At 44.6% G+C, this 22618-nt stretch overlaps 1 protein-coding gene and 2 non-coding genes across 3 annotated transcripts; all 3 read left to right on the forward strand.

Moving 5' to 3' along the window:
• Nucleotides 1-7526: 7526 nt before the first annotated feature.
• trnae-uuc lies at nucleotides 7527-7598 on the forward strand. The gene has a single exon. It is a non-coding gene; the product is annotated as a tRNA-Glu (tRNA).
• Nucleotides 7599-8783: 1185 nt separating this feature from the next.
• Nucleotides 8784-8855, forward strand: trnae-uuc. The gene has a single exon. It is a non-coding gene; the product is annotated as a tRNA-Glu (tRNA).
• Nucleotides 8856-14651: 5796 nt separating this feature from the next.
• LOC119951853 (zinc finger protein 214-like) lies at nucleotides 14652-20192 on the forward strand (the record flags this gene model as incomplete). The annotated part of the gene is made up of 2 exons (XM_038775230.1): nucleotides 14652-15638; nucleotides 19822-20192. A coding segment is annotated over one exon (699 nt), but the record flags the coding sequence as incomplete, so codon positions are not given.
• Nucleotides 20193-22618: the final 2426 nt, after the last annotated feature.

The raw sequence follows: 22618 nt of genomic DNA on the forward strand, positions 1-22618 counted from the left end.
AGCCCATGGGGAGTTGTGGGATAACGCCATGTGTGTGGGGAGTGAGATTGCTCGTGGGTGGGGGAGCCTCAAGCTGACTTATAGAAATTGGGGCATCCTTTCCAAACGGTGGGCCGATCTGTGAGAAGCCGGTCTGGCCGGCGACTTCAGCTCCCCAGTGATGAAGATGATTCTCAGTGTGGGCTTGACCGGGGAGAATTCCCCAGGGCCCAGAAAAGTGACAAAATGTGGTTAAATTGCGGCGGAGAACTTGCCGACAGAGTCAGGGAGAAATTCACAACAAACCTGCCACAAATAACACTTTGAAACAGGGGCTGTTTAGCACAGGGCTAAATCGCTGGCTTTGAAAACAGACCAAGCAGGCCAGCAGCACGGTTCGATTCCTGTAACAGCCTCCCCCAACAGGTGCCGGAATGTGGCGACTAGGGGCTTTTCAGAGTAACTTCATTTTGAAGCCTACTCGTGACAATAAGCAATTTTCATTTCATTCATTTCATGCCCTCTCCTTCTCTTTCCACAGATGCTGCCGGACCTGCTCAATTTTTCCAGTTCTTTCTGTATCTATGTTAAATTTGTCTGTGGTGACGGAACACTATTTACTGTCAAGGATAAAATAAACGTCCTTCCTCAGCCTTTGTGGATCATTTCAGTGGAAATGTGCTCTCCCAGGCTCAAAGAGCATCAGCCCACTGGAAGCAAAGTCTTGAGACCAGCCAGTCCAGCAGAAAGAAACCCTCCGACCTTCCCACTTCACCAAGTGTCAGAATGAACATGGTTCAGTCCTGGATGTGATTAACAGCAGCAACTGTAGCAGAATCCAACTCCTTCAATGACTTGAGAACTCGTTGGTGTCTCAGCAGGCTGGATAACTGAGTGAATCCCTTTCCACACTGAGAGCAGGTGAATGGCATCTCTCCGGTGTGAACTCGGTTCAGCACACTGGCTAAATCACTGGCTTTTAAAGCAGACCAAGGCAGGCCAGCAGCACAGTTCAATTCCCGTACCAGCCTCCTGAACAGGTGCCGGAATATGGCGACTAGGGGCTTTTCACAGTAACTGCAGTGACAATAAGTGATTTTCATTTCAGTGTAGATCATGTTCTAAACCTCTGTGTGCAGAGAGCAGCTGAATGGTCTCTCCCCAGTGTGAACTCACTGGTATCTCAGCAGTTGGGATGAATGACTGAATCCCTTACCACACAGAGGGCAGGTCAATGGCTTCTCACCTGTATGAACTCACTGATGTCTCAGCAGGATGGATGGCTGAGTGAATCCCCTCCCACACACACTGCAGGTGAACGGCCTCTCCCCAGAGTGAACTCCCTGGTGTGTCAGCAGGTTGGTTAATTGAGAGAATCTTTTCCCTCACAGAGCAGGTAAACGGTCTCCCCCCAGAGTGAACTCGCTGGTGTGTCAGCAGTTGGGGTGAATGACTGAATCTCTAACCACACTCAGAACAGATAGAACATAGAACAGGCCCTTCGGTCCTCGATGTTGTGCCGAGCAATGATCACCCTACTCAAACCCATGTATCCACCCTACACCCGTAACCCAACAACCCCCCCCCCCCTAAGCTTATTTTTTAGGACACTACGGGCAATTTAGCATGGCCAATCCACCTAACCCGCACATCTTTGGACTGTGGGAGGAAACTGGAGCACCCGTAGGAAACCCACGCACACACGGGGAGGACGTGCAGACTCCACAAAGACAGTGACCCAGCCGGGAACCGAACCTGGGACCCTGGAGCTGTGAAGCATTTATGCTAACCACCATGCTACCGTGCTGCCCAAATGAATGTTCTCTCCCCAGTGTGAACACGTCGATGTGTTTCCAGCACCGATGGGGAGCAGAATCCCTTCCCACAGTCCCCACATTTCCACGGTTTCTTCATGGTGGCTCTCCAGGTTCGATGATCAGCTGAGTTATCCACACTGAACAGTGAGTACGGTTTCTCCCTGCTGTGAATGGTGCGATGTGTTTTCAGGCTGTGTAACTGGTTAAAGCTCTTTCCACAGTCAGTGAACTTGGAACACTCTCACTCAGATGCCTGGGTCTTGGTAGATTTTTCAGCTCAGACTGATGTTTAAAGCCTTTTGAAGAAGACAGAACAGTAAAATTATTTTTCCTTCTTGATTGAAAGGCCAATGATAATCATGTCCTGATGAATCAAGTGACTGTCAGATCTTCAACTGAGATTTAATTTGACATTTCTGTCTGCAAATCCTCACTTTCTGATGTCCTGTAAAATGAGTTTACAAAAGTCATCACTGTCAGCACAGTATAGAAATTAAGAACAGACAATTCTAGTTTCTCTGGAATATTCAGTCCTCTTTCATTCCTCAAAAACTGCAAATCTCCATCCCACACACTCACCCTCCATTCTCACACGGCTGTATCTAATATTCACCCTCACAATTCTCCTGAAAGTCTTTCTGCAGCTATGATAGCATAGTGGTTAGCACAGTTGCTTCACAGCTCCAGGGTCCCAGGTTCGATTCCTGGCTTGGGTCACTGTCTATGCGGAGTCTGCACGTTCTTCCCGTGTCTGCGTAGGTTTCCTCCAGGTGCTCCGGTTTCCTACCACAGTCCAAAGAAGTGCAGGTTAGGTGGATTGGCCATGTTAAATTGGCCTTAGTGTTCAAAAGGTTGGGTGCGGTTACTGGGTTACAGGGAGGGTGGAGGTGCGGGCTTGGGTAGGGTGCTCTTTCCAAGGACTGGTGCAGACTCGATGGGCTGAATGGCCTCCTTCTGCACTGTAAATTCTATGATTCTATGATATGTCTATATTACTGGACTAAAATTTTGGGTAATGTACAGAACTGTATGATTTGATTAGATATTTAGAGATGTTTGTGTGGTGGTGGTGGGGGGGGCGTGGCGGTGGTGGGGGGGCGGTGGAGGGGCGGTGGAGGGGCGGTGGAGGGGGCGGTGGGGGGGAGGGGGGGTTTAAGACTGCATGGGTTTGCTTCAAGGAAGAACTTTATTTTGGAGGAAGAGCTCTCGAACCTCCTGCCTCTGAAGTTGGTGGTAGCAGAGATGATTAAGAATTTTAAAATGAAATTAAATGGGTACATGAAGAAAATAAACTTTCAGGGGAACAGGGACTGGTTGTTTAGCTGTACAGAGTCGGAATGGACATTAAATTGATTTGATTTGTTCTGTGCCATAATGGCTCTATGTCTGGAAATATGTACGTAGCTTTAGTATTATATTACAAGACTAGAAATATTAGTTAATATACCTTATTACAGAACCAAAAATAATACATCTAATCTGTACCATATAACAACACTGGGCATATCTCGCCCATATTAACTTACTGTCCCCTTAAATGTCAGCCATCTCCAGGGGAATCCAGCCCCTTATCTGTGAACATTAGGAAAGAGACCATCCTTTTAGCCAGACAAATAAATGTGGGGCTGATTTAGCACAGGGCTAAATCGCTGGCATTAAAAGCAGACTGAGGCAGGCCAGTTGCACGGTTCAATTCCTGTACCAGCCTCCCTGAACAGGTGCTGGAATGTGGCGACATTACAGTAACTTCATTTGAAGCCTACTTGTGACAATAAGCGATTTCCATTTCATTTTTTCATGTGTCAAGCTGAGGGACCAAAGGATGTCAATGTCTTTAAGAGATGATGTGGAGATGCCGGCGTTGGACTGGGGTTAAGAAGTCTTACAACACCAGGTTAAAGTCCAACAGGTTTGTTTCAAACACGAGCTTTCGGAGCACGGCTCCTTCTTCAGGTGAATCTGAAGAAGGAGCCGTGCTCCGAAAGCTCGTGTTTGAAACAAACCTGTTGGACTTTAACCTGGTGTTGTAAGACTTCTTACTGTCTTTAAGAGAGAGAGAGAGAGACCTGGGCCAAGCTTTCCAGAGTCTGCACCCTCCCTGGATTCACTTCCATTCCCTTCAGTTGAGGTCAGAATGAGACAATAAATGGAAAGGGAAGAAAATAAAGTGTTTTACTCACAGAGGTTGAAAACAGGACGAAGGTTTAGTCTGTGTGAAGCTCAATTATCACTCACACAAAGCCCGCGCTCTGATTGGCTGGAGAACCAGACTACCTCCCGTTCTCAAACTTTTTTTATTGGTCAACATCTCAGCAGGGAGGTCAGGGGGCGGGCTCTTTCCCGCATGTGCTCATCTGCCCCCCCCCCCCCCCCCCCAAAAAAAAAACCCACCACCTAGGGACATGCGCAGTCCCGGGCCGCCCGCCCGCGCGGCGGATAGAGAGCGGTTTCACAAGCGCGGGGGAGCCTGGGAGCTACGGACGCCATTACTCATCCGGGGGACCAGTCACCAAACCATGGAATTGGGATGAAAAGTTGGGTGGGGAGCGCACTCACCCCACCCTGACACAAAGTACATGTCGGCAGTCACTGGATTTGATTGTGACCCCCCCCCCCCTTAGCAAAAATTTTTTCAACTTCAGGTGGAAACATTTAGGCACTGGGTGACATTGGGGAGAGCAATAGGTGAGAGTGAAACTGTACCCCAGAGTCAGCACCTTCAGGGAAGGAGAATTGGGGGAAAAGCAGGAGGAATGCAAGATGGAGGATTGCGAGTGCGAGTGCACACCAATGCGAAGGCAAATGTACACCGAACGTGAGGGCACACTGAGCACGAAGCCATACCGGGCACGAACGCACATCGAGCGCAAAGCCATACTGAGGGCGCGTACACACTGATTGTGGCAGACCAACATCATGCCGAGTGCGAGGGACACCGAATGTGAGGGCCCTGTTCACTATGTATTTGTTTATTCTGTAATTGGTTTCCTCATGTCACTGTGATGCTCCAGTTATCCATTTGTACAACTACACTGTCGTGTATTGTAGTGTATTGAAGCCGGTAGAATGGCACGGTGCTGTCTCTTGGTGATTTACGGTTATTGAGGTATGCGGACTGTTCATGGGCCAAGTTTCGTCTGTTTCGTTGCAATGGTGAAATGACAGTGATTTTGCGGTATTTAACCTATTTACTGTTTTATGTTGGTGTTTTGTATTTTGTTTTTATGGAAACGGAAGAATTATTGAACAATTCAAGATGTAAAACTTGTCTGCAGGTTGTGTTTCTCTGAGTTTCTGTTGTTTTGGCTGTAACTCTGTTTCCAGACCTGGTGTTTTGTATGGTGACTGCCTTTTTCTAACTTTGCAGCCAGAACTTATCCAAGGTTGTACATTCCTGCTACCGGTTTGATGAAGGGCAGCAGTAGCCTGCTGGAAGGCGTGGATTTTGGTTGGCATACTGCCGGTCTGAAGGTGGAGGAGAGCTCAATCTTGCAGTCTTTGAACTAGACGGGGTCGGGAGACCAGGTTTTGGTACTGTGGGAGAGGCCAGGCAGGGGCCCAATTGACTGTGTAATTCAGAGGTCTTATCAGGGTATCTCATAACCTACTGGTGACTCCTGTGTTTGTTTGTTTTTAATATATTTTATTACAAACATGGATCAATGCAGGTTACAGCAATTAAACAGCCCGGGAAACATACTTCCCAGCAATCAACTATACAATGTGTACATATTTCCCCCCAACTCCCCCCATTGTGCCCCCACGACAAACAGCCCCTCACACATGGTCACAAACATCCCCCACCTTTCCTCAAAGCCCGCTGAAGAGCCCCTTAACTCATACTTTATATTTTCTAACCACAGGAAGTCATACAGGTTACAACCAAGCCGCCATCCCCAATGGCCATGCCGACCACCACTTCAGCAAAATTTGCTGCCGTGCAATCAGAGAGGCGAACGCCACAACATCGACTTTCCACCTCTGCATGAAACCCTAAATATTGCCACCAAAGGGTCCCGGTCCACCTCCTCCTCCACAATCTTGGCTAAGACCGCGAACTCTCCTGCCCAGAAACTTCCCAATTTTTTGCAACCCCAAAACATGTACACGTAATTCGCTGGCCCCCACCCACACCTCTCACACTGATCTGCTACCCCCTGGAAGAAGCCACTCATTCTCGCCTGAGTCATATGCACCCTGTGTACCACCTTAAACTGTTCAGGCTCAACCTTGCACAAGAGGAGGTCCCGTTTATCCTACGCAGTGCCTCATTCCATTCTCCCCAATTGATCTCCCCTCCCAACTCTGCTTCCCATTTCTCCTTGATCTTCACCACCCACTCGCCTCTCTGCTCCCCCAGCCACTTGTATATATATCCCAAATTCTTCCCTCCCCTTCTGCACCCTGAAGCAACAGCCGCTCCAGCAGGGTGACCTGTGTTTGTGGCTGCTCCTTGTTTGGGGGCAATGCAGGGTGCTGATGTTTTTCATTTGAACTGAGTAACTGGTGAGGAATTGTATGTTTGCTATCATCTTATTGTTTTTTTCCCCAGCGGCTGTGTGCTTACTGTGGCCCCTCATGCTTGTTGCCTGGGGGTGTGGTCAGCTAGCAGTGCTGGGGAGGGGGAGGGGTGTCCCCTCTCACTCATCAGCCATGCTCCATGGAGCCGTGCAAGGAATAATCTCATTCAAAATTTGTGGAAGTGTAAATGTCACAAGGCTGTGAGATGGCGTATTGTGCTAATGTTTAACAACAAATCGGAACGAGGAAGCTTTGCCTCATAGTTACAGATGAGTACGTTTTAATGTTCCTGCCCAGTATGAAACAGGGGAGTTTGTGTATGTTCAGCAAACGTCCATTGAGGTCACAGGAGCTGAATAAAACAGAAGAAGCTCAAAGGTAGTGCCACTCACTGAAGAATTGTGGAAATATTGCTGGGAGGTTAAGTGAGCTGAATATAAGCTACCTGCATGTTTCTGAGCCTGTGCTCGGTGTATTGGGAGGTTTGCTCCTGGTTGGAGTGTCCCCGGGATGGGCAGTAACCAGCAGATTGAAGCTGCAGTCTCCACGTTCTGCTGGCAGCGAGTGAATGGAGAGTTTGGGTATAATCCGGCTGCTTGCCCCTCACTCACCCACTGTGGAGCCGGGGTAGAAATAACCTCATTCAAACCTCCTGGAAGTGTAAATTTCACAAGGCTGTGAGATGACGTATTGTGCTAATGTTTAACAACAAATTGGAACGAGGAAGCTTTGCCTCATAGTTACAGATGAGTACGTTTTAATGTTCTGTACAGTATGAAACAGGGGAGTTTGTGTGTGTTCAGCAAACGTGATAGTTTCACTTCGGTAAAAGATCAACCAAAATTGGGAACTATTCAAATTTTGATCAAAACGTAATTGCGAAAAACAATGTATTTAACAATTGAAATGAGTTTTTACTAATTACTGATAATGTCCGCCGGATGTTGCGTTGTACGTTTCACAGGAGCCACAGTGAGAAGGTTGGTGGGTTTTGTAAATTGGAAGTGACACATGAGCAGCTTGTTGGGCTGTTTCGTCTCACTGTCGATTTCATGTTCCAGTAAACGGCAATCGGTGTTGTGATTGGCTGAAGATGTCACTTATGTTCATTCTAAACATGGAAGTTTGTATATTTCTAATGAAAACTCGGACATGAATATAAAAGGTGAATGATATAGTGTCAGGCGGTATAACGTTTGCGTGTCAGTTTCCCTGGTGGTCTAGTGGTTAGGATTCGGCGCTTTCACCGCCGTGGCCCGGGTTCGATTCCCGGTCAGGGAATGATAAATTATTGTTGTCCACAAAACTATTCAACGAAGCTGTATCGCAGTTTCACAGAAAGGAGCTCTGCTAGAATTAGTTAATTGACAGTTGTAGTTTCGCGTGAGAGCTGGCAAAGTTACAAATGCACAGGTCAACAATAAACACAGAGGCAGGAAGAAATGGGCCGTGATTGGCTGCAAAGGAAGAGATATTATGAAGCAGCAGAAATCTGGCTGGTGTTGTTGCTCACACAAACAAAATTATCTCCCAGACCTGGTTCCAAATCTTGGGTGTGATGACAAGAAAACTTCTAACTGAAATTATTCAGTCCATTGAGGTCACAGGAGCTGAATAAAACAGAAGAAGCTCAAAGGTAGTGCCACTCACTGAGGAATTGTGGAAATGTTGCTGGGAGGTTAAGTGAGCTGAATATAAGCAACCTGCATGTTTGTGAGCCTGTGCTCAGTGTATTGGGAGGGTTGCCCTGGTTAGAGTGTCCCCGGGATGGGCAGTAACCCGCTGATTGAAGCTGCAGTCTCCGCATTCTGCTGGCAGCGAGTGAATGGAGAGTTTGGGTAAAATCCTGCTGCTTGCCCCTCACTCACCCACTGTGGAGCTGGGCAAGAAGTAATCTCTTTCAAAACTTGTGGAAGTGTAAATGTCACAAGGCTGTGAGATGACGTATTGTGCTAATGTTTAACAACAAATTGGAACGAAGAGGCTTTGCCTCTTAGTTACAGATGAGTACGTTTTAATGTTCTACACAGTATGAAACAGGGGAGTTTGTGTATGTTCAGCAAACGCGATAGTTTCACTTCGGTAAAAGATGAACAAAAATTGGGAACTATTCAAATTTTGATCAAAACGTAATTGCGAGAAACAATGTATTTAACAATTGAAATTAGTTCTTACTAATTACTGATAATGTCCGCCGGATGTTGCGTTGTAAGTTTCACAGGAGCCACAGTGAGAAGGTTGGTGGGTTTTGTAAATTGGAAGTGACACATGAGCAGCTTGTTGGGCTGTTTCGTCTCACTGTCGATTTCATGTTCCAGCAAACAGCAATCGATGTTGTGATTGGCTGAAGATGTCACTTGTGTTCATTCTAAACATGTAATTTTGTATATTTCTAATGAAAACTCGGACATGAATATAAATGGTGAATGATATAGTGTCAGGCGGTTTAACTTTTGCTAGTCAATTTCCCTGGTGGTCTAGTGGTTAGGATTCGGTGCTTTCACCACCGCGGCCCGGGTTCAATTCCCGGTCAGGGAATGATGAATTATTGTTGTCCACAAAACTGTTCAACGAAGCTGTATCGCAGTTTCACAGAAAAGAGCTCTTCTTGAATCAGGTAATTGACATTTGTTGTTTCGCGTGAGAGCTGGCAAAGTTACAAGTGCACAGGTCAACAATAAACACATAGGCAGGAATAAATGGGCCATGATTGGCTGCAAACGAAGAGAGATTATGAAGCAGCAGAAATCTGGCTGGTGTTGAGCCAGATTTTATTGCTCACACAAACAAAATTATCTCCCAGACTGGTTCCAATCTTGGGTGTGATGACAAGAAAACTTCTAACTGAAATTATTCAGTCCATTGAGGTCACAGGAGCTGAATAAAACAGAAGAAGCTCAAAGGTAGTGCCACTCACTGAGGAATTGTGGAAATGTTGCTGGGAGGTTAAGTGAGCTGAATATAAGCTACCTGCATGTTTCTGAGCCTGTGCTCGGTGTATTGGGAGGTTTGCTCCTGGTTGGAGTGTCCCCGGGATGGGCAGTAACCAGCAGATTGAAGCTGCAGTCTCCAAGTTCTGCTGGCAGTGAGTGAATGGAGAGTTTGGGTAAAATCCTGCTGCTTGCCCCTCACTGACCCACTGTGGAGCCGGGCAAGAATTAATCTCATTCAAACCTTCTGGAAGTGTAAATGTCACAAGCTGTGAGATGACGTATTGTGCTAATGTTTAACAACAAATTGGAACGAGGAAGCTTTGCCTCATAGTTACAGATGAGTACGTTTTAATGTTCTGCACAGTATGAAACAGGGGAGCTTGTGTCTGTTCAGCAAACGCGATAGTTTCACTTCGGTAAAAGATCAACCAAAATTGGGAACTATTCAAATTTTGATCAAAACGTAATTGCCAAAAACAATTTATTTAACAATTGAAATTAGTTCTTACTAATTACTGATAATGTCCGCCGGATGTTGCGTTGTACGTTTCACAGGAGCCACAGTGAGAAGGTTGGTGGGTTTTGTAAATTGGAAGTGACACATGAGCAGCTTGTTGGGCTGTTTCGTCTCACTGTCGATTTCATGTTCGAGCAAACGGCAATCGGTGTTGTGACTGGCTGAAGATGTCACTTGTGTTCATTCTAAACATGTAATTTTGTATATTTCTAATGAAAACTCGGACATGAAAATAAAAGGTGAATCATATACCGTCAGGCGGTTTAAATTTTGCTCGTCAGTTTTATGGCGGTCTAGTGGTTAGGTTTCGGCGTTTTCACCGCCGCGGCGTGGGTTCGATTACCGGCCAGGGAATGATGAATTATTGTTGTCCACCAAACTGTTCAACGAAGCTGAATCACAGTTTCACAGAAAAGAGCTCTCCCTTAAATACTTAAGCAAAATTTGTCGTTTCAAGCCAGAGCTGGAAAAGTTACAAGTGCAGCAGGTCAACAATAAACACAGAGGCAGGAAGAAATGGACAGCGATTGGCTGCAAAGGAAGAGAGATTATGAAGCAGCGAAAATCTGGGTGGTGTTGGGCCAGCTTTTATTGCTCGCCCAGGCAAAATTATATCCCAGATCTGGGTCCAAATCTTGGGTGTGATGACAAGAAAACATCAAACTGAAATTATTCAGTCCATTGAGGTCACAGGAGCTGAATACAACAGAAGAAGCTCAAAGGTAGTGCCACTGACTGAGGGATTGTGGAAATGTTGCTGGGAGGTTAAGTGGGCCGGATATAATCTACCTGCATGTTTCTGAGCCTGTGCTCGGTGTATTGGGAGGGTTGCCCTGGTTAGAGTGTCCCCGGGATGGGCAGTAACCCGCTGATTGAAGCTGCAGTCTCCGCGTTCTGCTGGCAGCGAGTGAATGGAGAGTTTGGGTAAAATCCTGCTGCTTGCCCCTCACTCACCCACTGTGCAGCCGGGCAAGAATTAATCTCATTCAAACCTCCTGGAAGTGTAAATGTCACAAGGCTGTGAGATGACGTATTGTGCTAATGTTTAACAACAAATCGGAATGAGGAAGCTTTGCCTCATTGTTACAGATGAGTACGTTTTGATGTTGTGCCCAGTATGAAGCAGGAGAGTTTGTGTATGTTCAGCAAACGTGGTAGTCTCACTTCAGAAAAAGATCAACAAAAATTGGAAACTATTCAAATTTTGATCAACCCGTAATTGCGAGAAACAATGTATTTAACAATTGAAATGAGTTCTTACTAATTACTGATGAATGTCCGCCGGATGTTGCGTTGTAAGTTTCACAGGAGCCACAGTGAGAAGGTTGGTGGGTTTTGTAAATTGGAAGTGACACATGAGCAGCTTGTTGGGCTGTTTCGTCTCACTGTCGATTTCATGTTGCAGCAAACGACAATCGGTGTTGTGATTGGCTGAAGATGTCACTTGTGTTCATTCTAATTGTATATTTCTAATGAAAACTCGGACATGAACATAAAAGGTGAATGATATAGTGTCAGATGGTTTTTACTTTTGCTTGTCAGTTTCCCTGGTGGTCTAGTGGTTAGGATTCGGTGCTTTCACCGCCACGGCCCGGTTTCCCGGCCAGGGAATGATGAATTATTGTTGTCCACCAAACTGTTCAACGAAGCTGTATCACAGTTTCACAGAAAAGAGCTCTGCTAGAATCAGTTAAGTGACATTTGTAGTTTCACGTGTGAGCTGATATACTGTCAGCCGGGTTAAAATTCTACTTGTCAGTTTCCCTGGTGGTCTAGTGGTTTATATTCGGCGCTCTCACCGCTGCGGCCCGGGTTCGATTCTTGGTCAGGGAATTATGATTTATTGTTGTCCACCAAACCGTTCAACGAAGCTGAATCACAATTTCATAGAAAAGAGCTCTGCCTCAAAGAGTTAAGCGACCTTTGTCATTTCACGTCAGAGCTGGAAAAGGTACAAGTGCAGCAGGTCAACAATAAACACAGAGGCAGGAAGAAATGGACTGTGATTGGCTGCAAAGGAAGAGAGATTATGAAGCAGCGAAAATCTGGGTGGTGTTGGGCCAGCTTTTATTGCTCATTATTTGGCTGAATGATTCAGTGAATCCCTGTCCACATGCAGAGCAGGTGAATGGCTTCTCCCCAGTGTGAGCCCTTTGATGTGTCAGCAGGTGGGATGACTGAGTGAATCCCTTCCCACACACAGAGCAGTTGAGTGGCCTCTCCCCAGTGTGACAACATTGATGAGTTTCCAGCACAGATGGGGATCTGAATCCTTTCCCACAGTGCCCACATTTTCAGGGTTCCTCCATGGTGCAGGCATCCTTGGGACTCACCAGTTTTCATAATCAGTTGAAGCCTCGTCCACAGCAAAAACGTGCAGGATTTCTCTCCACTCTGAATGGTGCAATGTTTTTTCAGGCTGTGTAAGTGGGTAACACCAGGGCGGCACGGTGGTGCAGTGGTTAGCACTGGTTCGATCCCGGCCCCCTGTCTGTGTGGAGTTGCACATTCTCCACATGTCTGCGTGGGTCTCACCCCTACAACCCAAAGATGTGCAGGTTAGGTGGATTAGCCGCACTAAATTGCCCCTTAATTGGACAAAATAATTGGGTATTCTAAATTTATAAAACAAAGTAATTGGTTGATGCTTTTTCCAATCAGTTCCTTGAAACACAATTACCCAGGTGTGTGTGTGTCTTGGTGCTTTAAAATCTCTTGAGACAGACAAACATTTCTACTTCTCGATTCAAAGTCTGATGATATTCAGGTCACAAGGAATCAAGTGACTGTCAGACTCAGATGCAACATTAACTTTCAGATTGCTGTCTGTAAATCCTCACTTTCTAATATACTGTAAAATAAGATTATAAATATCATACTGTCAAATAAAATAGAAATTCAGAAGGCATTTCTAGTTTTGATGGAATATTTTTCTTCCCTCATTCCCCAAAAGCTATAAATTTCCATCCCATACACTCTCCCTCCATTCTCACTCTGCTGTATCTAATATTCACCCATGATTAGACATATGGGGCAGTAGGGGAGAACTTTATTTCAGCAGTGAGTGCTGATGACTTGGAACTCACTACCTAGTGGTGCAAGTTGCGATGATAAGATTATTTGAAACTGAACATAGAAGGGCACCTGAAGGAAATAAACTTGCAGAGGTATGGTGATATCGAGGGGAAATGGAACAGCCTGAATTGTTCTGCAGAGTCGGCATGGACTCAAGTGACTGAATGGACTCCTTCTGTGCTGTAATAAAATAGAGAATTCATTCACAGAACTATATCAGAAGACAAGAAATAATAATAAATGGCTTAACCCCTTTAATGTGAACATTAGGAAAGAGACCATTCTTTTAGCCAAATAAATGTGTCAAGCTGAGGGAGCAAAGGATGTCAATGTCTTTAAGGGAGAGAGAGACCTGGGCCAAGCTTTGCAGAGTCTGCACCCTCCCTGGATTCACTTCCTTTCCCTTCAGTTGCTGTAAGTCCCCAATGTCCCCCCAGAATGAGAAAGGAAATGGAAAGGGGGAAACACTGAGCTCCCAGATGAGGAGGAAATTTTGGTCTGAAACTCATTGTCCAAGTTTCGAATTGTGACGTCACAATTGAGTCCTGCCTGAATCAACCAATAACAAATCACTCTGCTCCACGGTGACGTCTGCGGGTTCCAGTGCGCAGTCCCGTCCTCTTTGTTCCCCCTCCCCCGCCACCTCCTCCAGACAAGGTTTCCAGGCAACCGGCTGAGGGCTCCCGCCAGAGCGAGAAGCCGCTCAGTGATCTCCCCCCCAGGTCCGGTACTGCGCATGTTCAAAGGACGGGGTAGGTGCACATGTGCAGGGAGTCCCCGCCCCCTTGACCCACATGTCGAGGTATTGACCAATGGCAAACTGGGAGGACCGGAAGGACTCTTCTCCGCCAGCCGATCAGAGTTCCATCATTGTCTGCCTGCGGAGTTTGGAAATTGCGCTTGTTGATCTGCTCATTCCTGCCCAGGAAAGCTGCTGCTCCTCACTCTGAATGAGCTTGAGCATCACACCTCCTGTCTCCAACATCTGTGAGTAAAACGCTTTATTTTCTTCCCCTTTCCATTTATTTTCTCATTTTCACCTTCAGTTGATCACTTGCAGCAACTGAAGGGAAAGGAAGTGAATCCAGGGAGGGTGCAGACTCTGCAAACCTTGGCCCAGGTCGCTCTCTCTTAAAGACATTGACATCCTTTGCTCCCTCAGCTTGACAATTTCTTGTCTGGCTAAAAGGATGGTCTCTTTCCCAATGCTCACAGCTCTGATTCTCCGCCCCTCCGAATCCACTCCCTGAAGACGACATATGGGGTAGTGTTTGGAGACTAGGCATTGGGGAATGAGAGAGGGAAAAATGTTCCATAGAAACGAGAGTTGTCCATTCTGAAATTCTATCCTGCACTGTTTAAACTCATTTTGTAAACTCTTTTTATAGGATATTAGAAGAGGAGGAATTACAGACCGAAAACTCAAAAGTAATTCTCGATGTGACGGAGTCACTCTATTCCTTGGGACCTGAATATCATTGGCCTTTGAATCTAGAAGGAGAAATGTTTATCTGTTCTGTCAGCTTCAAACTATTTGAATCATCAGTGTGACTGGAAAAGCACCGAGACACACACACCCGAGTGAGAGTGTTCCAGAACACTGACTGTGCAAAGAGTTTTAACCAGTTACACAGCCTGAAAAAAAATCACACGATTAACAGCGGAGAGAGACCGTACACGTGTTCTGTGTGTGGACAAGGCTTCAACTGATTGTCCGACCTGGAGAGACAGAAGGAGACCCAAAACATGGAGAACCCGTGGAAATGTGGGGACTGTGGGAAGGGATTCAGATCCCCATCTGTGCTGGAAGCTCATCGACGCATTCACACTGGGGAGAGGCCATTCACCTGCTCTGTGTGTGGGAAGGGATTTGCTGTGTTATCCAACCTGCGGGCACACCAGCGAATTCACACTGGTGAGAAGCCATTCACATGCTCTCAATGTGGGAAGGGATTCAGTGATTCATCCAACTTGCGGAATCATCAGCTAATTCACACTGGGGAGCGACTGTTCACCTGCTCTCAGTGTGGGAAGAGATTCTCTCAGATATCCCAGCTGAAGAGCCACCAACGGGTTCACACTGGCGAGAAGCCATTCACCTGCTCTCAGTGTGGGAAGGGATTCACTGAGTTATCCAGCCTGAAGAAACATCAGCGAGTTCACACTGGGGAGAGGCCGTTCACCTGCTCTCAGTGTGGGAAGGGATTCCGTGTTTCATCCGTACTAGTGAAACACCACCGGATTCACAGCGGAGAGAGGCCATTCACCTGCTCTGCTTGTGGGAAGGGATTTACTGAGCTATCCATATTGAAGAAACACCAGCGAGTTCACACTGGGGAGAGGCCATACACCTGCTCTCAGTGTGAGAAGAGATTCACTCGGTCAGACACCCTGCAGTCACATCAGCGAGTTCACACTGGGGAGAGGTCGTTCACCTGCTCTCAGTGTGGGAAAGGATTTATTCACTCATCCAGCCTGTGGACACACCAACGACTACACACTGGATAGAGGCCACTCGTGCTCTCAGCCTGGGAAGGAAATATGTGATTCATTGCACCTGCTGAGACACCAACAAGTTCACAATTGATTACAGGAGTTGGATTCTGTTATTGTTTCTGCTCTCAATTACACCCAGGACTGCATTTTGTTCATTCTGACAGTTGATCAATGGGGACGATCAGACGGTTTCTTTCTACTGGACTGGCTGGTCTCACGACGTTGCCTCCAGTCTCATTGAGACTTGTTGCAATTGCCTGGTTCTAAATGTCACGAGAATCACAGAGCGAAAGAGTGTTTGTAAGTTTGAAGATATTTAGTTCCCATTACTATTTGGAACCTCCAAAGCATGCCACCTTGCCATGGAGATGGGCTGTGGTGGTTATATGTTTTTTTTCTGTTTGATTTATTTGTGTGTTCCTCAGAAGAAAACTATGAGGGTGAGGGGCAAGTTGTTTGAAGTAGATAGGGACACTGATGGGAAACAGGGAATAGCTAATATTAAAGGAAATATTACATATTTACCAGGTGGTCAGTTAGCTCAGTTGGCTTGAAGTTAAAACTCACCACTATTCTTAGAATTCCCCCTATACCAAAAAAAAGGTTGATATTCTAAATGGTGAACAGGGATTCTCACTCCCTGACTCCAATACAGGCTTCTGTGGGTGCTATTCAGGTCAAACTATCTTTTCAAGTTATCCCCCGGTATAACCCATACCTTCACCAAAGAATTTTACCTACTTACCCCTTAATAGCATTGATGTCCTGGGTCCTGCGTTATTAAGGAAGTGAAGTAAGCTAATAACCACTTTTTCAGGTTAAGTTATTTTATTATTATAATTTTTTCTTTTAAAAGCTGCAAACACTTTCTTTACAGAAAGGTAAAAAGATCTTTCTTCTGGATGCTGCTGCTGGATGCTTCAGGCCCACCTTGGCAATCAATCTTCTTAAAATCTGGTCTTCTTGAGTTGTATTCGCTGGTGAACTCGGTTGCTGTGTCCTGTTCTTCCCATGCACCGAGCTGTGAGAGCTGGCTCTGCTCTACCCTTTCTTCCGGTGGTTTATATTCTCTTTCGAAGAGTTATTAAGTTTTAACGACTTTATTGTAAATGGGCTTGTTTCACTTTGATAGTTTAAAAGTATATTTGATGTAAACATCTTACTACAACTAATTATTCATTTTGGGCATAACGTCTCTCAGATCTGATTAAAAAATGCTTTGGTTTCAATAGTTAACTTTTATTTCTGTGATTTCGAATCGTTTAATTTTCCAATTGTCCCCAGCTCATAACTTTGCCTTTGATTTTGACTTAAATGATGTTTCTCGTAGACAGGTCGTCTCCAATTTTCTTTTAATTGACTTGATGTTCGTAGAATTTTACACTTTAGAATTGACACCAAATTCGACTGGGCATCTTCCATCCTTTCCAGCTGTTTACTAAGAGAGTTTATTTCAATTAAGGTGTGAAACTTTGCTTTTAGCTGTATGCTAAAATTTAACTTGGTTATGACTTGAAAGACTTGCCTGTTTTAAACATTCGTCACTTAATGCAATTGAAACTCTCATCCATGCTTTTTCAGATGCTTCCTGAGATAGTTACATTCCATGAAGGTGTGAGCCATTGTTTTAGCTTACCACATGAAACCTGTGTGTCTGCGAAACCTGCTTGTGAGCAAGAATCTGCATTTTATAACCCTGCTCTTTGCAGCTGCTATTAACCTTTTGTGGGATCTTTCCCTGTACCCTCTCAAACCAGATATTGCCAGACTTCCATGTTTCAAATGACACATTTTTATGTATTTTCAAGAACAGGCTGGTTCATGATGCGGAGCGATGCCAACAGCATAGGTTCGATTCCCATACAGAGAGGTTATCCATGAAGACCCTGCCTTCTCAACATTGCCACTCACCTGAAGTGTGGTGACCCTCAAGTTAAGTCATCACCAGTAAGCTCTCTCTCTCTTAAAGGGGAGAGCAGCCTATGGTCCTTTGGGACTTTGGTGACTTTCATTTTACAGAATACAACAAAAATAGATTCCTTTAAGGAACAGAAATCAAAGTTCAAGATCCCATTAGATCAAAGGAAACGGCTCTTGAAGTGACCAAAATAGAAATAAGCCTGAGCATTGGGAACTTGTTTGGAATTCAGCAAAGGAGAACCAAGAAACTGATTTTTCAAAAAAGAACACGAGAGCAAACTGACGAGAAACATAAAAAACGACTGGAAAAGCTCTGATAGGAATGTGAAAAGGAAAAGATCAGTAAAGACCAATGTGGGTCCATGCCAGACAGAGACAGGAGAGTTTATAATGGGGAATAAGGAAATGACAGAGAAACTAAACAATGTGTGTCTGTCTTCACGGAGGAAGATACAGAAATTGTCCTAGAAACGCACAGTAGCATTGTGGATAGGATAATCGCTTCACAGCTCCAGGGTCCCAGGTTCGATTCCGGCTTGGATCACTGTCTGTGCGGAGTCTGCACATCCTCGCCGTGTGTGCGTGGGTTTCCTCCGGGTGCTCCGGTTTCCTCCCACAGTCCAAAGATGTGCAGGTTAGGTGGATTGGCCATGATAAATTGCCCTTCGTGCCCAAAATTGCCCTTAGTGTTGGGTGGGGTTGCTGTGTTGTGGGGATATGGTGGAGGTGTAGGCTTGGGTAGGGTGCTCTTTTCAAGAGCCGGTGCAGACCCGATGGGCCGAATGGCCTCCTTCTGCACTGTAAATTCTATGAAACACCAGAGAACCAAGGGACCAGTGAGCACGAGGAACTGAAAGAGATTCGTATTAGTGAAAAAGTAGTACTGGAGAAATTAATGTGGTTGAAAGTTAACAAATCCCTAAAAGCTGATGCGCTACATCCCAGAGTGTTGAAAGAGGTGGCTGTAGAGATAGTGGATACATTGGTGATCATCTTTCAGTATTCTGTAGATTCTGGAATGGTTCCTGTAGATTGGAAGGTGGTAAATGTAACCCCACTATTTAAGGAGAGAGAGAAAACAGGGAACCACAGACCCATTAGCCTGATATCAGTCGGAGGAAAATTGCTACAATCTATTATAAAGGATGTGATAACATTTGAATTAGGAGCAGGAGTAGGCCACTCGGCCCCTCAAGCCTGCTCCACCATTCAATACGTTCACGGCTGATCTGATTGTAACCTCAAATCCACATTCCCGCCGACTGCCCAACAACCTTTCATCCCCTTGCTTCCCAAAAATCTATCAGCTCTGCCTTCAAAATATTCAAAGACTCTGTTTCCACTGCCCTTTGAGGAATATAGTTCCAAAGACTCCCAACCCTCTGAGAGAAAAAAGTTCTCCTCTGCCTTAAATGGGCAAGTTATTATTTTTCAAGTGACTGCAATTTCTAGATTCTCCCACAAGTGGAATCATCCTTTCCACATCCACCCTGTCGAGGCCCCTCAGGATCTTATACGGTTCAATCAAGTCACCTAAACTCCATCGGACACAAGCCCAGCCTGTCCAATCATTCCTCATAAGACCAGCTTCCAATTCCAGGTATGAGTCCAGTAAACCTTCTCTGAACTGCTTGACATCATTCCTTAAATGAGAATAATACTGTACACAGTGCTCCAGATGTGGTCTCACCAATGTCCTGTATAACTGAAGCATAACCTCCCTACTTTTGTATTCAATTCCCCTCACAATAAACAATAACATTCTATTAGCTTTCCTAATTACTTGCTGTACCTGTATACTCGCCTTTTGTGATTCATGCTCTTGGACACCCAGATCCCTCTGAGTCTCAGAGCTCTGCAATCTCTCACCATTTAGATAATCAGCTTTTTTATTCTTCTGGCCAACATGGACAATTTCACATTTTCCCACATTATTCTCCATTTGGCAGATCTTATTCCTTTCATTTAACATGTAACTTTTCAACCTCCTTATGTCCCCTTCACAATTTACTTCCCTGACTATCTTTGTATCATTGCAACATTTTTTATTCTTTCCACCCAGATGGCCAATTTCACCTTTTCCCACATGATTCTCCATTTGACAGATTTTTTTCCCACTCACTTAACCTACCTATGTCACTTTAGTCTCCTTATGTCCTCTTCACAATTTACTTTCCTTCCTATCTTTGTATAATTGGAACATAGGAGCACGACTTAGCCATTCAGCCCGTCGAGTCTGCTCCACCATTCAATATGATCATGGCTGATCATCCACTTCAATGCCTTTTCCCCCACACTGTCTCCATATCCCTTTGTGTTATTGGGATTTCGAAATCTGTCAGTCTCTGCATTAAACACACTCAATGACTGAGCTCCCACAGCCCTCTGGGGTAGAGAATTCCAAAGATTCACAACCCTCTGAGTAAAGAAATGTCTCCTCCGAGACCCGTCCTAAGTGGCTTCCTCCCTTTTTTGAAATTGTGTCCCCTGGTTCCAGACTCCCCAACCAGGGGAAACATCTCATCTGCATCTGTTGCCAGTTACTTTTGGCTGTCCTCAACAGACACAGAATACAAAGCAGCTGAGAAATGTGAAGAACAGATGATGAATGTTGCAGCATCGATAGCAACCTGTCTTCCCATCAAGTGAAGAATTCTGCTGTCAGAGCCAGGCAACTACATATCACTGAATTGTTGAAGCTTTTCTTGTGTAATCTTGGAGGCCGCCCCAGTCTTTGGAAATCTAGGAGTTGGTAAATTTATGCTTGTGACTGTGACTTGTGAGAAGACTAAAATGGACTATACTTACTACACTCACATGTATGTTTGACTGTTGAAACATGTAAAATTATATTACAGAGTATAAGTTGCATGTAATCATAAGAAATGTTTGAAATGAAATATGTTTTTAGAAAAACAAAGCCACCTGCGTAAATAGCTGGTTCATTTTTTTGAAAAGGGCGGGGGGGGGGGGGTGATGATTGGAAGATTTTAGGAAAATTCGATTATAAGTTTATTGGGCAATGTAAAGGTTAAAAGTGTGGGGTTAGAGTGTGATTCACTGCAGTGGTCCTTTTTTTATTTTAAAGAAGGATCCTGTTTTGCAGGACCTGGGTGTTTTTAGTAGCCAGAAGGTGAAATTGTTAAAGGAATGTGTTTTTCAGTCTGGGCTAATGGACTGTGGTTTGACTGGGAAAGTACTTGTGGAATTAATTTTCTTTGCAGCCGGCAGAGATCATTTGTTTTCCAGCTTGGGGAGATGAGGTCATTGCTGGGTGGAACCAAGGAAGGCAGAAAGACATTTTCAAAATCTTTAGAGAGCAGTTTTTGGAGAAAGATTTGGAGGGAGGAGTTCAATTATGGGTCCACAATTCTCCCATAGTAAGATAGATTGAGAGCTGTATCTTTCTTTTCCTGTTTAATGGGAGATTGAGTAGTCGTGTTTCAGTGGGTGACTGTAAGTTGTTTTTGGGTGTGAAGTTAAAATGTTTAATATTGGAGCCATAATAAAGTTTTATTTGAAAAATAACCAAGCCCTATTTCTTCATGCGATCACTCCTGGAGTGAATCATTCTTTCTGCACAGTCTGACAAATAAACTGAAATATTGGGATTTTGGTCCAGTATCCTAGCCACTGTTGGGGTCTGGTCTGCGATCGGAATAGTGACCGACGTAACAATTGGTTGGAGGCCCATTTCCCAGTCAGTCCTCCAGCACCTTTCTGTCTCTCTATTAGTGCGACGCCCATGGCAGTTTCCCAACTGGGGCACAGGTCCCGTTATTCTCAGCTAAATTCAGCCTCAGCTCTGTCGCTGCTTGTCATTGATCATGAGCAATAGAGACAGAAAGGTGCCCAAGGAGCAAGTGGGAAGTTCAAACTTGTGGCTCCAAATCAACACTTCAACATTTGTCAGTTAAACCATGTTATTTATACTGGGTTTTAGTTATTAGATTTAGGCATCGGAGGCAAAAGGTGGAGGGTTTTAAAGTATAACTTTTCCTTTCTAGCTAGTGTCCACTATGGCTCAGGGGCAATACTGTCACCTCTGAGTCAGAAGGTTAAGACCCAGTCAAGGACCTGTGGACAAAAACCAGTTCCAACATTCCTGGTCCCAGCACTGAGGGAGTGCTGCAGTCAGAACAGCCTTCTTTCAAATAAGATGTTAGACTGAGGCCCTGTCTGCCCCTCTCAGGTGGGTGTAAAAGTTCCCACAGCCACTATTTTGAAGAAGAGCAGGGGAGTTATCCCTGGTGTCCTGGTCAATATTTATCCCTCAGTCAACACCACTAAAAACACATCATCTGCTCGTTATCACATTGCTGTGTGTGGGATCTTGCTGTGTGTAATTGGCTACTGCATTTCCTACCTTACACAATGACTACACTTCAAAAGTACTTCATTGGCTGTAAAGCACTTTGGGGACGTCCTGTGGTTGTGAAAGGCGCTATAGAAATGCAAGCTTTAAAATTGAAGATTTCTGTTATCTGATCTTGTTATCTGGAACTTAATTGATTTCAGCCACCCCAACTTACCATTTAATAAATTCAGACAACTTGAACCAATTAACGCAAAGGCAGAACCCTCTGGATACTAAATTTTAAAAGTTTATTAAATGAAAAAGGTTTACTGAACAACTTTAAGACATTGACTTTTCCAACTTCATGTGGGTGATCAGTCTGTAGCAGTGTAACCGTCTCTGGCTCCTTCTTTGACAGTAATTCTTGTGGAATTCAGCCTTGGGAGTCTGGCTTCTTCTTTGACAGTAATTTCCTTGGAACTCGGCCTCAGGAATCTTCAGTACTTGGCCAACAAAGAAGACCTTTGGAACCTCTACCTTTTATTCCCAAAGTATCCATTAACTCAGAGTTAGGCCTGTTGTGACATGATAATTGTCAATTTGGTCACTAGATTAATTGAATTGGATCCCCAATTACTGACACCACCTTCTCTCATTATCTCAGACAGGAATACAATAGAACTGTTTCATACTATTCCTTTATCTGATTCTATACAATCCCTTATTCATACAGTTTCAAATGTTGAGGCGAATCAGAGCTTGAAGGTCTCTCTTGCCAGTACATTTATCTTAATTTAACATTCTTTACATACACAGCAATTAAGCTTTTACATTTTTACAGCAAATAAAATTCAGGCTTTCACTAGAACTACTGATTCATGGTGGATTCTATGAAGGCTCATGAGGTATTACTGCTACTGGCTGGTAGCTAATTAATACAATAATCCAATTCATACATTTAGTTAATGCAAGATACACTAATTTAAAAAGACAATATGTGGAAGGCAATAGCTTTTTTCTTTTCTAATTTTTTTTTTAATTAAAATTTTTTAAAATAAATTTA

The sequence above is a fragment of the Scyliorhinus canicula genome, chromosome 17 (genome assembly GCF_902713615.1).
Source record: "Scyliorhinus canicula chromosome 17, sScyCan1.1, whole genome shotgun sequence".
Classification (NCBI taxonomy): Eukaryota; Metazoa; Chordata; class Chondrichthyes; order Carcharhiniformes; family Scyliorhinidae; genus Scyliorhinus; species Scyliorhinus canicula.